We start from the raw sequence: 15,732 nt of genomic DNA, 5'->3' as shown, positions 1-15,732 counted from the left end.
CCACGGGAGAGGCCACAACAGGGAGAGGCCCGCGTACTGCAAAAAAAAAAAAAAGAATTCCTTGAGATCCACTGGCATTCTTGGCCTGTGTAATTTGGTATCTGGGAAGATAAAGAAGTCCTAGATATATTCTCCTGTGTCCCCTCTACAACCCAACGATGGCTGAATTTTCTTTAGGAAAAGGACAAGGCCTTTCCAGCTTATATTAGAGATAAGGCTTTAAAAATACCAGGAAAGGGGCTTCCCTGGTGGTGCAGAGGTTAAGAATCTGCCTGCCAATGCAGGAGACACGGGTTCGAGCCTGGTCCGGGGGGATCCCACATACCGTGGAGCAACTAAGCTCATGTGCCACAACTACTGAGGCCAGTGAGCCTGGAGCCCGTGCTCCGCAACAAGAGGAGCCACCACAATAAGCACGCGCACCGCCAACAAAGAGTGGCCCACACTCTCCACAACTAGAGAAGGCCCACGCACACCAACGAAGACCCAACGGAGCCAAAAATAAGTAAAATAAATTATTAAAAAACAAAAAACAGGAAAAAGGCAACATACTAACTTAAATCAACAAGTGAAATTGGTTACTGTTAGATCCTTTTTTAAAAAAAATTAATTAATTGATTTGTTTTTGTCTGTGTTGGGTCTTTGTTAATGCACACAGGCTTTCTCTAGTTGCGGTAAGCGGGGGATACTCGTCATTGCGGTGCACGGGCTTCTCATTGCAGTGGCTTCTCTTGCTGTGGAGCATGGGCTCTAGGCGTGCAGGCTTCAGTAGTTGTGGCACATGGGCTCAGTAGTTGTGGCTCGTGGGCTCTAGAGCGCAGGCTCAGTACTTGTGGCACCACAGGCTTAGTTGCTACGCAGCATGTGGGATCTTCCCAGAGCAGGGCTCGAACCTGTGTCCCCTGCATTGGCAGGCGGATTCTTAACCACTGTACCACCAGGGAAGCCCAGATCCTTTTCTTATAAGAAAGAAGTTGAAAAAAAAGGGTCCAATGGATAAATACGGATCTTGGAAGAGGACAGTGAATAGATATTTTAAAACTAGGCTTTGTTCTTCTTTCTCAAGATTGTTTTGGCTACTTGAGGTTTTTTGTGGTTATATACAAACTATATAAAGTAAAAGGCTGATATTTAAAGTATATACCGAGACTTAAAATATAAATCTCTAAGATGGCAAGTATAAATAATACCTCTTGGAGTTGCCCATCATAAACTCTATGGGCTGGAAACCAGGAGTTCTGGGTTCTGATGTGCTGCTGACTAACTGAGTGACCCCAGGGATGGGCCAATAATCTTGTTGGTATTCAGTTGCTTCATCTGAGGACTGAGAAGTTTAGACTACATAGCTAATTTTGGAGTTCCTTCGTGTTTTAAAATTCTGTGATCCAAACCAAGGGTACCTTACCTGTGAGATCAGTCCCTTCTGGGAATATGAGGAGTTGAAGTGGTTCACGGATATCACAAAAATAATCAATCATGTCTTCAAAATGGCTCTTATCATCCTTCCATTTCCTATGAATGAAGATATAGGCAGCAGCCTGCATGGCCCAACCTAGAATCAATTTAACAAGTATTTATGTATAATTTTAATACCAATATCCACATATTTCTGAATATAATATTTCAGAGTTTTGGAGTTTTACTATAAATTATTTACTTTCATAATAAGCATCTCATGATATACTTAAATTCAGCACTGATTTGGATTAAATAACAGATATACCAGAGAATATTCTTAATGAAGTCTGCTAAATTCTGGAATTTGCAAAATTCTCAAAAACCTCTTTTCAAGCAAAACCTAGCTATTAAAATACCAAGGAGAAAAACTTCCTTAATATCTATCAGTAACTCATCCAAAGTTAACAATCGTAACTTAAACAGATATTTTAACCAAGCTACCTACAAGAGATATATGACTATGTGTTATCAGGCTTACAAAGCAGTAAGCAAGGGATTATTCTCAAGCCATGTATACAAGCATTGTCTTTAATATTTCCCTTTCTGTACTACTCAATCTCTAAATCCAATTGCTGTTTTCAATGTAATCTCTTCTTTAGAGTTATTTTAAAAAGAAAATATGCAATGACTACTAAACACATTAATTAGAGCATACGCTGTGATTACATTCCCTTTCTCTAAGGCGAATTCAACCTTGCTACTGAAGAGGCAGCTCTAGACGAGCCAGGTTTTTCCCAGCTGGCATCCCTCCCTGGCCAGAAATGACTAGAACTACTGTGGTAAATATCTGACTTAAGGCGGACAATCAATAGTCTATTCAATAGTCCATGAAGCGTGAAACCCTTGGCCCATACACAGTAACTGTCTTGGCCACATGTTCTCTCTCAGGAATTTTACCTGGGACCATGGAGAAAACAAGTTGGTATATAAGACAAATGGATGGACAAAAAAAGCAGATAACAGAGACAGTAGCACCTGAGGCAAAGTAAAGGTAGCACACTATAGTGAAGACCTAAACAACAACTGCTGTTGAGGCACATAAAGCTGATTGTGATCAAGAACAAAAGATAGTCTTCCACAATGGCTGGCCAGTCTTTGGGTTCACCTCTTGGATATCCCAGAAGAGTCCATCTCCCTTATTGTCATGTGTATCTTTACAGTATACTTTTGCTAGTTCAGCTAGAGGGGATGAGTGGTAGTTTCTTAAAAACACAACTAAAATAATAGTTATTATCATTTAGTAAATACAGTAGTACCCTAAGAATATATAAAATTATCATTAAATCATGATTTTAAAATCTGTAGGACTTTATTTGGTTTGAATTAAGTCCAAACTAGAATACTGTATTCTACAAATATAAATAAGCATATTCCCAAATAATCCACACTTTAGTATAGGTCTTGCTGATAATGTGTCCAGTTGCTGCTCACCCACTGTATTTATTGTCAGTCATATCCACCTGTACTGGAATTGATCCCGCACTTGCCCCCTCTTACATGTCTCCTCTTTTACCTGAGGACACCTACATCCACAGTGCAGTTTGTAGGCGGTATAACTCTGGAATGAAATTGCCTGGGTTAGAATCATAGTTCCACCATAAACCAGCTGTTCAGCTTTAAGCCTTTGTCCCTTACTGACCCCAAACGTAAAAATAAGCATAATGCTGCAACAGTATTTACCTGATAGGAGTTGTTGTAAGAAATAAATTAAGATTATTTAGCACAAAGTATTCAATAAGTAATAGTTATTGTCATTATTATGATTAAGAAGTTACAATAATACCAAGGATATTGCATCAAGGAACATAAAAATGTAACCAAAAAAGTTCCCATTCACAATTGCCCAGCCCTACGCTAGTGTTTTGGAAGTTATAAACTCTATTTTATTATTTTAAAGTTCGTGCTTAAAATGTTTTCACCTTTATATTTTTACAAACATTTAAACTTAAATAATTCTATCAACTGGGAGTTAATAATCTTCCCCCAAACAAAAAATTATGCTTTCCTCTTGTCCCTCTTCCAAGATTTGTAGAAATCATCCAATAGTTCCTCCAAATTGCTATTGTTATTACTACTACTATTCCTTAGGCTTCACAGAACGATTTCAATTATTTAGACTTGACTCGGGTTAAGTTTGTTGGCTTCTCTTCTTATCATTGTTTCTTATATCCTATGTCCTTCTGTTAGTCCTCCTTAAGGAACTTGTTTCAAAAAAATGTTTGAGTTTTTGCATTTATGAAATGTATTTTTTTTGTTGTTCTCAATTTTGGAGGCTAGCTTGGCTTAAAACAGAACTTGAGATTTTAAATCATTTTCCCCTCAGAATTTCAAAGCTGTTTTTCCCACAATCTTCTTATAGAAGTCTGATATCAATCTGATTTCTGCAGATAATTTTTTTCCCCTCTGGAAGCTTTATTTTCTCTTTATCCTTGGTTTTGTGAGACTTCACCAGTATGCAACTTTTTCATTAATTCTGCTCAGCAGTTGGTACACTCTTCCAATATGAGTCTCTTTAACTTTGGGACTATTCCTTCCATTATTTAAGAAAACACTACTTTTTCTCTTCTTCATTCTCTCAGACTTTCTATTTGGAACTTCTCTTAGATAGATGTTAAAACTTCTGGTTTTGATCTCTCATACTTTTTATCTCCCTTCATTTGATGCTGTGTTTAAGGAAAATCTTTTAGCTTAGTCATCTAACTCATTAATTTGATCTTTAGCTGTTTCTAGTCTACTAATTGAGTTTATTTCAGCAATCAACTGTTTAATTGTCAAATTTTATGGACAAATAGCAAAAACTATAATGAGCTGTGACAAGTACAAAGAGGAGTAATTTTTTAAAAATGTTTATTGAATGGTTACTATGTGCCTAGTACTGTTCTAAGCATTTTTCATTAATTCAATTAGTTATCAAGACAACTTTATGAACTAGGTAAAATTATTATCCCTATCTTATGGATGAGGAAACTAAGGCACACTGAGAACTCAGAGAACTAGTAAGTGGTAAAATCAGGTTTCAAATGCAGGCAGTCTGGCTCCAAAGCTGATGTTTTTAACCACTGTACTAAACAGCCTCTTTGCAATACATACTTGAATCTAAGGGTATCAGTTAAAAACAGTATAAATTCTCAGAGAAATGTCTATTCCTCAGAGAGCTTATTCCTAGACTTTCTTTAAAGCTGTGTATTTTTCTCAAATGTTAACTCTGCATTGTCCTCCTATTTGTAAAGGATGTTCTAGACTGAACAATACTGACAGGTTGAGTGTATTCCTCCATTCCAAGTGAGAATATCTGTTGCTCCCTTGGGGGGGAGGGAGCAGTAGGACAACCCATAGGGCTGTGTCATAAAACTTTTCAAATATTATGTATATGTTTCAGAAATCCCAGAAAGGGAAGTAAAATGACTAAATCAGTCAGCCTCTTGGACCTCTCCTCTGAAGATATGATGATTCTTCCCCTTTGTGCTTTGCCTTTTCATGTTCCATTTATACGTTATACATCACTAATGCTTCTGAATCTGTTTTACTCCCTTTAGCTTAAATGTTTTCTCCCTCTCATAAAAACCACAGGAAGACCTCGTGAGTCTTTTTCTTCTCATTTCATTGCCATCAATACACGTTATTCACGTTTAAAGCAATAACCAGATTTTTCTTAACATTCTTGAGGTCCTCATACAGTTTTATGACATTTATTTCATAAGTCTATGGGCTGATAAATGACAGTGCAACTGATCCTGTCATTTGAAATTAGTCTATATAACTTGCCTGTTTTATACTTTTTCCATTGGAGGACATTCTGTCTATCACCTGAATTTCTCAGACAAGTACTGAGAGCCTGGCAGGTTTATAAAAATAGATTCTGTGGATGGTGGCATGGCTCTGTTACCACCATCTACTTTCAAAAATCCCATTTACGTTACCAGCACTGCATTCTCAAAGCAGAAAGGAGTAATCTCTAAGCATACTCTATTGTCCAGAGGTATTCCATAATTTTAGAACCTGGTTTTCCTTGGCTTAAATTTTCTTTTATCAAATTTTAGAGTTGGCTAGGAAAAAAGAAAACCCAACCAATTTACTTGAGTGTATTTTTCACATTATGCATTCTTTCTCCATAAAAAGTAAGCCCTTTTCAGCATTTTCTTTTTCCTTTTTTTTAAATTTTATTTTTTTTATACAGCAGGTTCTTATTAGTTATCCATTTTATACATATTAGTGTATATATGTCAATCCCAGTCTCCCAATTCATCCCACCATCACCCCACCACCACTTTTCCCCCTTCGTGTCCATATATTTGTTCTCTACGTCTGTGTCTCTATTTCTGCCTTGCAAACCGATTCATCTGTACCATTCTTCCAGATTCCACATATATGTGCTAATACACAACATATGTTTTTCTCTTTCTGACCTTACTTCACTCTGTATGACAGTCTCTAGGTCCATCCACGTCTCTACAAATGACCCAGTTTCATTCCTTTTTATGGCTGAGTAATATTCCATTGTATATATGGGCCACATCTTCTTTATCTATTCATCCTTTTTTCATTTTAGTGTAGATGAATATACAGTTAACCCCTGGTCAACATGGGGGTTAGGGGTGCCTACCCCCAAGCACAGCCTAAAATCCACTTATAACTTTACAATCATCCCCTCCATATCCATGGTTATGCATCCACAATTCAACCAACCACAAATTGTATGGTACTGTAGTACGTATTTATTGAAAAAAAAAACCACAGGTAAATGGACCCATGCAGTTCAACCCTGTGTTGTTCAAGGGTCAACTGTAGTTAAGAGAGTCATAAAAATATCTATACTACTCACCTATTGTACTAAAAACTGAAGTTCAAAAATAGATTAATTCGTCATTGTTGTCCAGGTACTTATTAATTCATTACGGTATTTACTTTGGGACTATGAATGCAATACCAGAAACAAAAAGCAATGTGCAAGAGATAAAACAAACTGTTCTCTTCAACATATTTTCAATCCTGAATAGAGGGTGTGGATACAACCAAGGGAATGTTACCCATCGGCCTCTATTAAATGAAAATGAGTGATAATATGAACAGATGCAAATTTTATATAAACTCGTATCACAACAATCATAAGCAAATACTATGTTTGCTGACTGTGTGGTTGTGCATAACAATGGTTATACAAATAAATCCAGAACAAGTAAGTTCTATTTCTCAGAATTTCAACCTATGTCAGCATTTAGCAAAATGCTACACCAAGTTAGGGAAGCTCTGTCTTCTTTGAACTCACATTTGAAATTAGGTAATGCTCTCTATATCCCTCGTCTAAGATGATTAACTTACATGAGGCTCTGGCTTTTTAAAACATTGAGAGGAGGCAGATAATCAATTCTATGACTTTTTCCTGTAATAATCCTTTTAGAGCATGCCTATTTCATTAGGTTTCAAATGTGCTTGTGCTGAAAATACAAGACAGAAATCAAAGTATAAAATATGAGCAGACAATTAAATAATATCCTAAAGGAAACTCAATTCTAAATATAATTTCAAATTTGAAAAACCACAAAATGGATAAAACCACCCTTACTGCAAATTTCACTAGACTCCACAAAGAGATGATTATATCTACCTGCAGAGAGTAGAAAGTCTTACTTGACACTGAAGAAATACCTATTTATTGATGGCTTTTGGTTGGCAAGATGCAATTTCTTGGTTATGATTACAGTTTTGGGGTTTTACCCTATGGTGGAACCAAAAACCTGTTTTTCATACCATGTGAGATTTACCATTTAATCAATATTATAGATGAAGTGCCATCTGAGATATCTGTTCCTGTTGCAAAACTGATTCCTAAGCTACGTATATTACTAGCTCTATACACTGAGAGAGGCAGTAGCCACCAGCATGTGGTTGGCAGAATAATGCCCCCACAAAAAATATCCACATCCTAATTCCCAGAAGTGTGAATACATTACATGGCAAAGAAGAATTACGGTTGCTAATCTGCTGAATTTAAAATAGGGAGATTATCCTGGATTAGCCTGGGGGGCCCAGTGTAATCATAAAGGTCCTTAAAAGTGGAAGATGGAGGCGGGGAAAGACTCAGTGTCAGAGTGAGTCTATGTGAGGAGGACTCAACTGGTTCTTGCTGGCCTTAAAGATGGAGGAAGGGAGGCCGGAGCCAAAGAATGTGGGTGACCAACAGAAACTGGAAATGTCAAGGAAACAGACTCTACACAGAGCCCACAGAAAGGATTTGGTCCTGCAAATGCCTTGATTTTAGCCCAATGAGCCCCACATCAGACTTCTGACCTCCAGAACTGTGAGATAATAAATATGTGTGGTTTAAGGTGACTCCATTCATGGTACAAGCAGTAATAGAAAACTAATACAGAGCACAATCAGTGCCCAGATCTTAGTTTCTAACACCTTTCTTTAATCAAAGGAACTAGGGTTCCTTAGGAAAATGCTGAGCCTAGGGCTGGGGCAGGGAAAAATACAAGAATCTTGTGCCACCAGAAAATAAGAAAATGATTAAAAGAAAAAAAGAAATATGGGGACCCAAAAGGACGTAAGAGCCAACCTGCAAAAACTCCCAATGGCCAAAGCTGGAACAATTTCAGCAACAAAATAAATAACAGTAGTACTGGATTATAACCCAAAGAATAAAATAAATATTGATAAGTTCATATTGGCATAATTAAATGACTGAGAAGGGACAAATCTCCTTCACAGAACTGCAAATAAAATATGTAGATGCTCCCCACTCCAAGGAGGTGAAGCTTAATTCCCCCTGCCCACAACCAGCCCTACCGAATAAAATACAGAGAGAGAGGAGAAAACATTAACTTTGTGGTGCAGAACCCTGGCAGACACCACCTTAACCAAATGATTACAATTAACATCACTCATGATAAGCCAGGTTGATATCACGAACCCTCCTGATGAGATGAGAAAGTCACTTCATATCCGTGGGGTTTTTTCCCAAAACCCAAAACCCCCAACTAATCATGAGAAAATGTCATGAAAAGCAAATGCAAAACAAACTCAAAATGAGGGACATTCTACAAAATATCTGACCAGTTCTCTTCAAAAGCACTAAAATAAAGACAGACTGCCACAGAATGGAGGAAGACTACAGAGACATGGTGACTTTAAAAAAAAAAAAAAAAAAAAAGGATCCTCAATTGGATCCCAGAACAGAAAAAGGACATTAGTGGAAACACTGGTGAAATCTAAATAAAGTCTGTAGTTTAGTTAATAGTATTGTACCCATGTTAATCTTTTGTTTTGACAAATGTTCCACAGCTGTGTAAGAGGTTAACATCAGGGGAAGATGGGTGAAAATAGGAAAATTTTCTGTACTGTCTTTGCAAACATTCAATAAATCTAAAATTATTCCATATAAAAAGGTATTTAAGAACATCTAATGTTAATGCAAACTACTGTTTAATTAAAAAATACATGAATAACAGCTATTTTGCATTCTAAAATCAAAGACCTAAGTGTTCTTACTTGGGATTCACTTACTATGCCATTTATTTGATTGTAATAGTTGAAGATTATCGGTAACCACATTTCTAAGATATAGTTGGGACATTATTTTTATTGTGGAAGGACATGTTAAGTCTTGGCTACATGATATGTCCCTGCCCGGTATTCATTACACAATTGTATGACTCTCAGAAATATCTGACTTCAAGCATAAGGAAAATAATTCCCATAAGATTTAAGGACAAGAATAAACAAGGGAAAAAAGGCCACACTGGGTTTCGTAAACTCCCTTAACAATGACATATATAATAAATACAACAGCTAATTCAATTTTTCCCCAGTATTACAATGCTACCTTTCTCTTTAAAAATATCATTATAATTTATAGGTACTTATTTAGCCACAAGTGAAAGGAAAACTGAAGGCGCTAGAATCAAGTTATCTATTGAAATTAAGGTTGAAAAACAAACTATAAAGTACATTGGGTCCATCTCTCCTATTTTTTTACTATTATTGTAAAACACCCTTTTCAAAGTTGGCTCAAATTGATCATTTTAAGACTGACTTTATTTGTGCTTCTCTACTAAATGCAAAGTGGACAGAAAACCCTAAAGCTCCCCCCAAATTCTTTTACTTCTTTCTCCTAAAATTGCCCTGTTATAAAAACATGAATCTTAGGTAGTTTTTAGAATCTACTTATTAATTTAGGCAAAGAAATTCTTCAATTTTCAGTACAACTGAGGGTACTGAAAGGCCTGGAGTCAAAATATGCTTCACAGCTCACATTTGGAATGTCTCGCAGCCTGCAGCAGTGCAGCTGACTGAGGTATTAGAGATGGTACACATCAACAGGATATCCAATTTAGGTAAACAACCGTAGTATAACTCCAGTAAGTAACTGACCGAATAACCTTAAAGCCCAGAACCATGTCTCCCAACCAAAGAATCTGTCAACTTCCACACAGCTCAGAACTTGAGCTTTGTTAAGAACTCAGCTAACACAGTCAAAAAAGCTTCGTTTAAGTTACTTAGATCTCAGTACAATCATAAAAAATTACTTAGTTCTCAGTGTAATTCTAGAAAGAAGTATAATCCTGGTATACTGCCTGGCATATGCCTTAACTAAAATAAACCTTTGTTCCCAATGAGTTTCCCTCCCTCCCTGGCAAAAAGAAAACAAAAAAGCATCAAACTCATCTCAGCCAAGCAACCCTGGCAACTGAAACTACAAAATCAACAACTACAAAAACTTATTTTTCAACTAGCAGAAGAGCTAAGATGAAAATGATCTGTATGTATCTGAAAATACACAGAGTTGTATGTGATATCTAGCCATAGAACTAAAATATTTTAATATACTGTCTACTATATTTCTTCTGACAGTTTTCATAAAAATCTTAATTCACAATAACCATTATAATAACATTTACTGAATGACTAAATCAATCGTTGGATACTTTTCTTTATAGATTGGTGAAATGTGGGAAAGAAGCTGTATGTATCAGGATGCTTTGTGCTATAAATAACAGAATACCAATCTGAAAGTCATATAAACACTTTGGGTGTATGTGTCTCACATAAAATGAAGTCTGGCCCCAAGGCTGGTTCAGAAGCCAGGCTCTCACATTCTATTTGGCCATCCTCTTGGATGCAAGATGATTGCAGGAGCTCCAAATATGATGTACTCTCACAATAATGTCCCAAAGCAGGAAAGGCGAGGCATTGTCCCTTCATGAACCTCTTTTCTCTTATTAAGGTGGAAAATCTTTCCCAGAGCCTTCTAACAAGGAGTCTCCCTATTAGGTCCCTTTGGTGGGACTGGCTGATAGGAGGCTGAGGAAGGCAATATGAGGTATTTTCATTCTCTGTCATGGGATGTGTGTATCATAGAAATACATTGTTAAAAATAGTAAAACATCCTCTCTGGCCTTTAGGTATTTAGTAACAAATGCGACAACACAGGAAAGAAGGGTGCTGTGAAACCTTCCATGATTTACAGTAGCAAGCAATAAAATAATCAGTCTCTTGTGGCCAGGTGACAAGAAAATTTGCTGTAAGAGTAAGAACTACAGTTTAGTAATTAAGTAGCTAGGAATCCTTGACTAAAAGCCGCCTTTGAAGATAGGTCACAGAGGGAGTGTCAAGTATATGTGCTGTAGAGTAGCCGTCCCCAACCTTTTTGGCACCAGGGACCGGTTTCGTGCAAGACAATTTTTCCACGGATGGGGGCGGCGGGGAGGGGGTGATGGTTTAGGCAGCAATGAGACCGATGGGGAGCGGCAGATGAAGCTTGGCTCGCTCACCCGCTGCTCACCTCCTGCTGTGCGGTCCGGTTACTAACAGACTGCACACTGGTACCCGTCCTCGGCCTGGGGGTTGGGACCCCTGCTGTAAAGATTCCTTCCAGGAAATCTCAAGCAGCTGTTACTCAGGGTGACTAGTAACTAGTAATTCCTCACTTAGCTGACGCAGGTAATAAAACTGATGCCTCAGGGATACCAAAGAAACTGGTAGGAATGGGGTGTTACTGATACCGGCTCTTGAGGAGAGTCTTACTTCAATATAGAAATGTATTCATCTTATCCTCTGAGTTGTAAAATAGGAGAGCAGCATGAAGTGTTGTTAAATTTTAAAAGGGTCCACCAAATTGAATGGTGTCAAAGACATTCATGGCTTAAAGATGGTTCTAGTTTTAATGAATGTCCATTTTAAGTAGGAGGAAGCTGGGTAGGAGAGGGAGAGTTTTCCCTCTCACCGAAGATAAAGTTGGGTATTATAAACTGTAAATATCTCAAATAGAAAATTATCCATTCTTTGTACTTACTATATAATAGTTAATAAAATTAAGGTGACTTCAGTAAATTTAGTGATTCTTAAAACTGTGTGAGAAATATCTTTAAATGAATTTACATCTAACACTTATACATTAAATACAGTTAAAACTGAAAGTTTGACCACATAAAATGGATTATCTTTCCAACTAATGTATGATGCCTGTTTTGCAGCATGTTCACGTGTAACAGCAGCATGCGCTATAACCACTGTTTCTCCAGTGTATTCGGCAAGGTATACGACAGATTTTAACCGAGTAGTTTTTATTCATGGTCTTTAAAAACAGAAGAATGCTTATAAAATGCCAAAGGCATATTTTTTAAATTCCAGTTATTTCTATAGATCAGATTTGACCAAAAAAATTTTAATATTTTGGGAGACAGGTTATTCTCAGGGAGGCCAGACTTAGGAAAAGCCTCTGACCCAGTTTCAATTATCCAGCTAAAACAGGACCACCACAGGAGCCTGTAAGGATACACTCAGACTATGCATGCCTTGAACAAACTGAGAGTGGATAAAAGCATTCATCAGAGGCCATGCTGTTACTTCTTTCTTGTCCCTGATCTCATTCTGGAACAATCTAGATATATTTCACAATTTGTGGTTGTTCCTAGTTTTCACCACTACCTTATGTTGCAGTTTGAGAACAGTAGGATTATATGACAGTCTACTTTGAAATCATGAGGTATATGTCAGGGAAGAGTTTTAGTTTAATCCACGACTTGGCAACTTTTTAAATCACTATCCATTTAATGTTTACTCCTCTTTTTGTGCTTTCTAAAAGCCTCAAAGCCTTTTGCCACTCAAGTGTGATTAACTAATGATCCAGAAAAACCAAGGAGCCATGAGCTGGGTGGGCCAGATGGCACACGAATTTCCTGGTACAAAAACACCAGGCAAATGGACTTTTCATGACACCTCTGGGTTTCATATTTCCTGCGTTGTTACTAAGTGGTTATGAAGTTGACTAAAAATAAAAACCTATGTCTAAACCACCATTATAAATAGTTGAAATCTAACTATCACATTTTTTCCTTAACATCTAATTTCACATACCTTAGCAGACTCTAAACAGTTTAGTTAGCTTAGCTTACCAAAACTCTTTACAACGTGAACTGGAATCTAAACACTCTTAATGGTTTCTTCCCTAGCCTGTTAGGTAAGTCTGTTACTTCCATACTTTAAGAAAAAACTTTCAAATTCTAAATTCTCATCCATTCTCCAAACTGGCACTACAGATGTATAATATTATTTCCCTTTGGTCATTCGTAAATGAACTAAAGAAACCAGATAATTATATTCCAAACTCTGGTAAGCAAACATTTATTTAGAAATAATCATACATAGCAACATTAAATACACCCTAAAGTCATGGCAAGTGTCAACAAGCTAAGTCTGGCATAGTCTGAAGCAGGATAGAGCTGACCAATAGGACACATCCATTCTCTTCTCTTTCTTTCACTTTCCCCTGCAAACTCCAACATTAATACTCCATTTGCAAACACATTCCGTTTTATTTTTCCTGCCTACACTTTTGCCTTGCTTAATTTACTTTGCACTTATTCACTTTAAAGGTTCTAAAATCGGTTTTTTCTTCAATCCAAAATCTGTTCTCATTAATGGTTTGCATTTTTATGAAATCCTATCAAGTCTACAAATACTTTAAGAGCCTACAATGGTGAGAAACACTGTAAGGAGCTTATTATATCTTTTGGGGAAAGAAAATGGGAAAGCTAAGAATGAAATACTTACACAGAAACTCAAACAAGAGAAGACAGTTTTAACAATGTTAAAAATGAGTTTTAGTGATTCTTAAAACTGTGTGAGAAATATCTTTAAATGAATTTACATCTAACACTTATACATTAAATACAGTTAAAACTGAAAGTTTGACCACATAAAATGGATTATCTTTCCAACTAATGTATGATGCCTGTTTTGCAGCATGTTCACGTGTAACAGCAGCATGCGCTATAACCACTGTTTCTCCAGTGTATTCGGCAAGGTATACGACAGATTTTAACCGAGTAGTTTTTATTCATGGTCTTTAAAAACAGAAGAATGCTTATAAAATGCCAAAGGCATATTTTTTAAATTCCAGTTATTTCTATAGATCAGATTTGACCAAAAAAATTTTAATATTTTGGGAGACAGGTTATTCTCAGGGAGGCCAGACTTAGGAAAAGCCTCTGACCCAGTTTCAATTATCCAGCTAAAACAGGACCACCACAGGAGCCTGTAAGGATACACTCAGACTATGCATGCCTTGAACAAACTGAGAGTGGATAAAAGCATTCATCAGAGGCCATGCTGTTACTTCTTTCTTGTCCCTGATCTCATTCTGGAACAATCTAGATATATTTCACAATTTGTGGTTGTTCCTAGTTTTCACCACTACCTTATGTTGCAGTTTGAGAACAGTAGGATTATATGACAGTCTACTTTGAAATCATGAGGTATATGTCAGGGAAGAGTTTTAGTTTAATCCACGACTTGGCAACTTTTTAAATCACTATCCATTTAATGTTTACTCCTCTTTTTGTGCTTTCTAAAAGCCTCAAAGCCTTTTGCCACTCAAGTGTGATTAACTAATGATCCAGAAAAACCAAGGAGCCATGAGCTGGGTGGGCCAGATGGCACACGAATTTCCTGGTACAAAAACACCAGGCAAATGGACTTTTCATGACACCTCTGGGTTTCATATTTCCTGCGTTGTTACTAAGTGGTTATGAAGTTGACTAAAAATAAAAACCTATGTCTAAACCACCATTATAAATAGTTGAAATCTAACTATCACATTTTTTCCTTAACATCTAATTTCACATACCTTAGCAGACTCTAAACAGTTTAGTTAGCTTAGCTTACCAAAACTCTTTACAACGTGAACTGGAATCTAAACACTCTTAATGGTTTCTTCCCTAGCCTGTTAGGTAAGTCTGTTACTTCCATACTTTAAGAAAAAACTTTCAAATTCTAAATTCTCATCCATTCTCCAAACTGGCACTACAGATGTATAATATTATTTCCCTTTGGTCATTCGTAAATGAACTAAAGAAACCAGATAATTATATTCCAAACTCTGGTAAGCAAACATTTATTTAGAAATAATCATACATAGCAACATTAAATACACCCTAAAGTCATGGCAAGTGTCAACAAGCTAAGTCTGGCATAGTCTGAAGCAGGATAGAGCTGACCAATAGGACACATCCATTCTCTTCTCTTTCTTTCACTTTCCCCTGCAAACTCCAACATTAATACTCCATTTGCAAACACATTCCGTTTTATTTTTCCTGCCTACACTTTTGCCTTGCTTAATTTACTTTGCACTTATTCACTTTAAAGGTTCTAAAATCGGTTTTTTCTTCAATCCAAAATCTGTTCTCATTAATGGTTTGCATTTTTATGAAATCCTATCAAGTCTACAAATACTTTAAGAGCCTACAATGGTGAGAAACACTGTAAGGAGCTTATTATATCTTTTGGGGAAAGAAAATGGGAAAGCTAAGAATGAAATACTTACACAGAAACTCAAACAAGAGAAGACAGTTTTAACAATGTTAAAAATGAGTATAGGGGCTTCCCTGGTGGTGCAGTGGTTAAGAATCCGCCTGCCAATGCAGGGGACACGGGTTCGAGCCCTGGTCCAGGAAGATCCCACATGCCGTGGAGCAACTAAGCCCGTGCGCCTCAACTACTGAGCCTGAGCTCTAGAGCCCGCGAGCCACAACTACTGAAGCCAGCGCGCCTAGCGCCCGTGCTCTGCAACAAGAGAAGCCACCGCAGTGAGAAGCCCACGCACTGCAACGAAGAGTAGTAGCCCCTGCTTACTGCAACTAGAGAAAGACCGCGTGCAGCAACAAAGACTCAACACAGCCAAAAATACATGAATAAAAATACATAAGTTTATTTTAAAAATGAGTATACCATTGCAGAATAGGAGGAAGTAAAGATTAGGTGGTCAGGGAAAGA

The 15,732-nt window shown here is 37.1% G+C and overlaps 1 protein-coding gene across 2 annotated transcripts in view; it reads right to left on the bottom strand.

Moving 5' to 3' along the window:
* Positions 1–15,732, bottom strand: part of LCLAT1 (lysocardiolipin acyltransferase 1) — a 200,036-nt gene that overhangs the window by 86,862 nt on the left and 97,442 nt on the right. For both annotated transcript variants that reach the window (XM_007470879.1, XM_007470880.1), the window contains one exon: positions 1,406–1,552. In XM_007470879.1, coding sequence (XP_007470941.1) covers positions 1,406–1,552 — 147 coding nt within the window. The remainder of the gene's footprint in view (positions 1–1,405; positions 1,553–15,732) is intronic.

Source organism: Lipotes vexillifer, unplaced genomic scaffold, assembly GCF_000442215.2.
Source record: "Lipotes vexillifer unplaced genomic scaffold, Lipotes_vexillifer_v1.1 scaffold717, whole genome shotgun sequence".
NCBI classification, from domain to species: domain Eukaryota; kingdom Metazoa; phylum Chordata; class Mammalia; order Artiodactyla; family Lipotidae; genus Lipotes; species Lipotes vexillifer.
The sequence above is the reverse complement of the archived record's forward strand: the minus strand, read 5'-3'. Positions and strand labels throughout refer to the sequence as shown.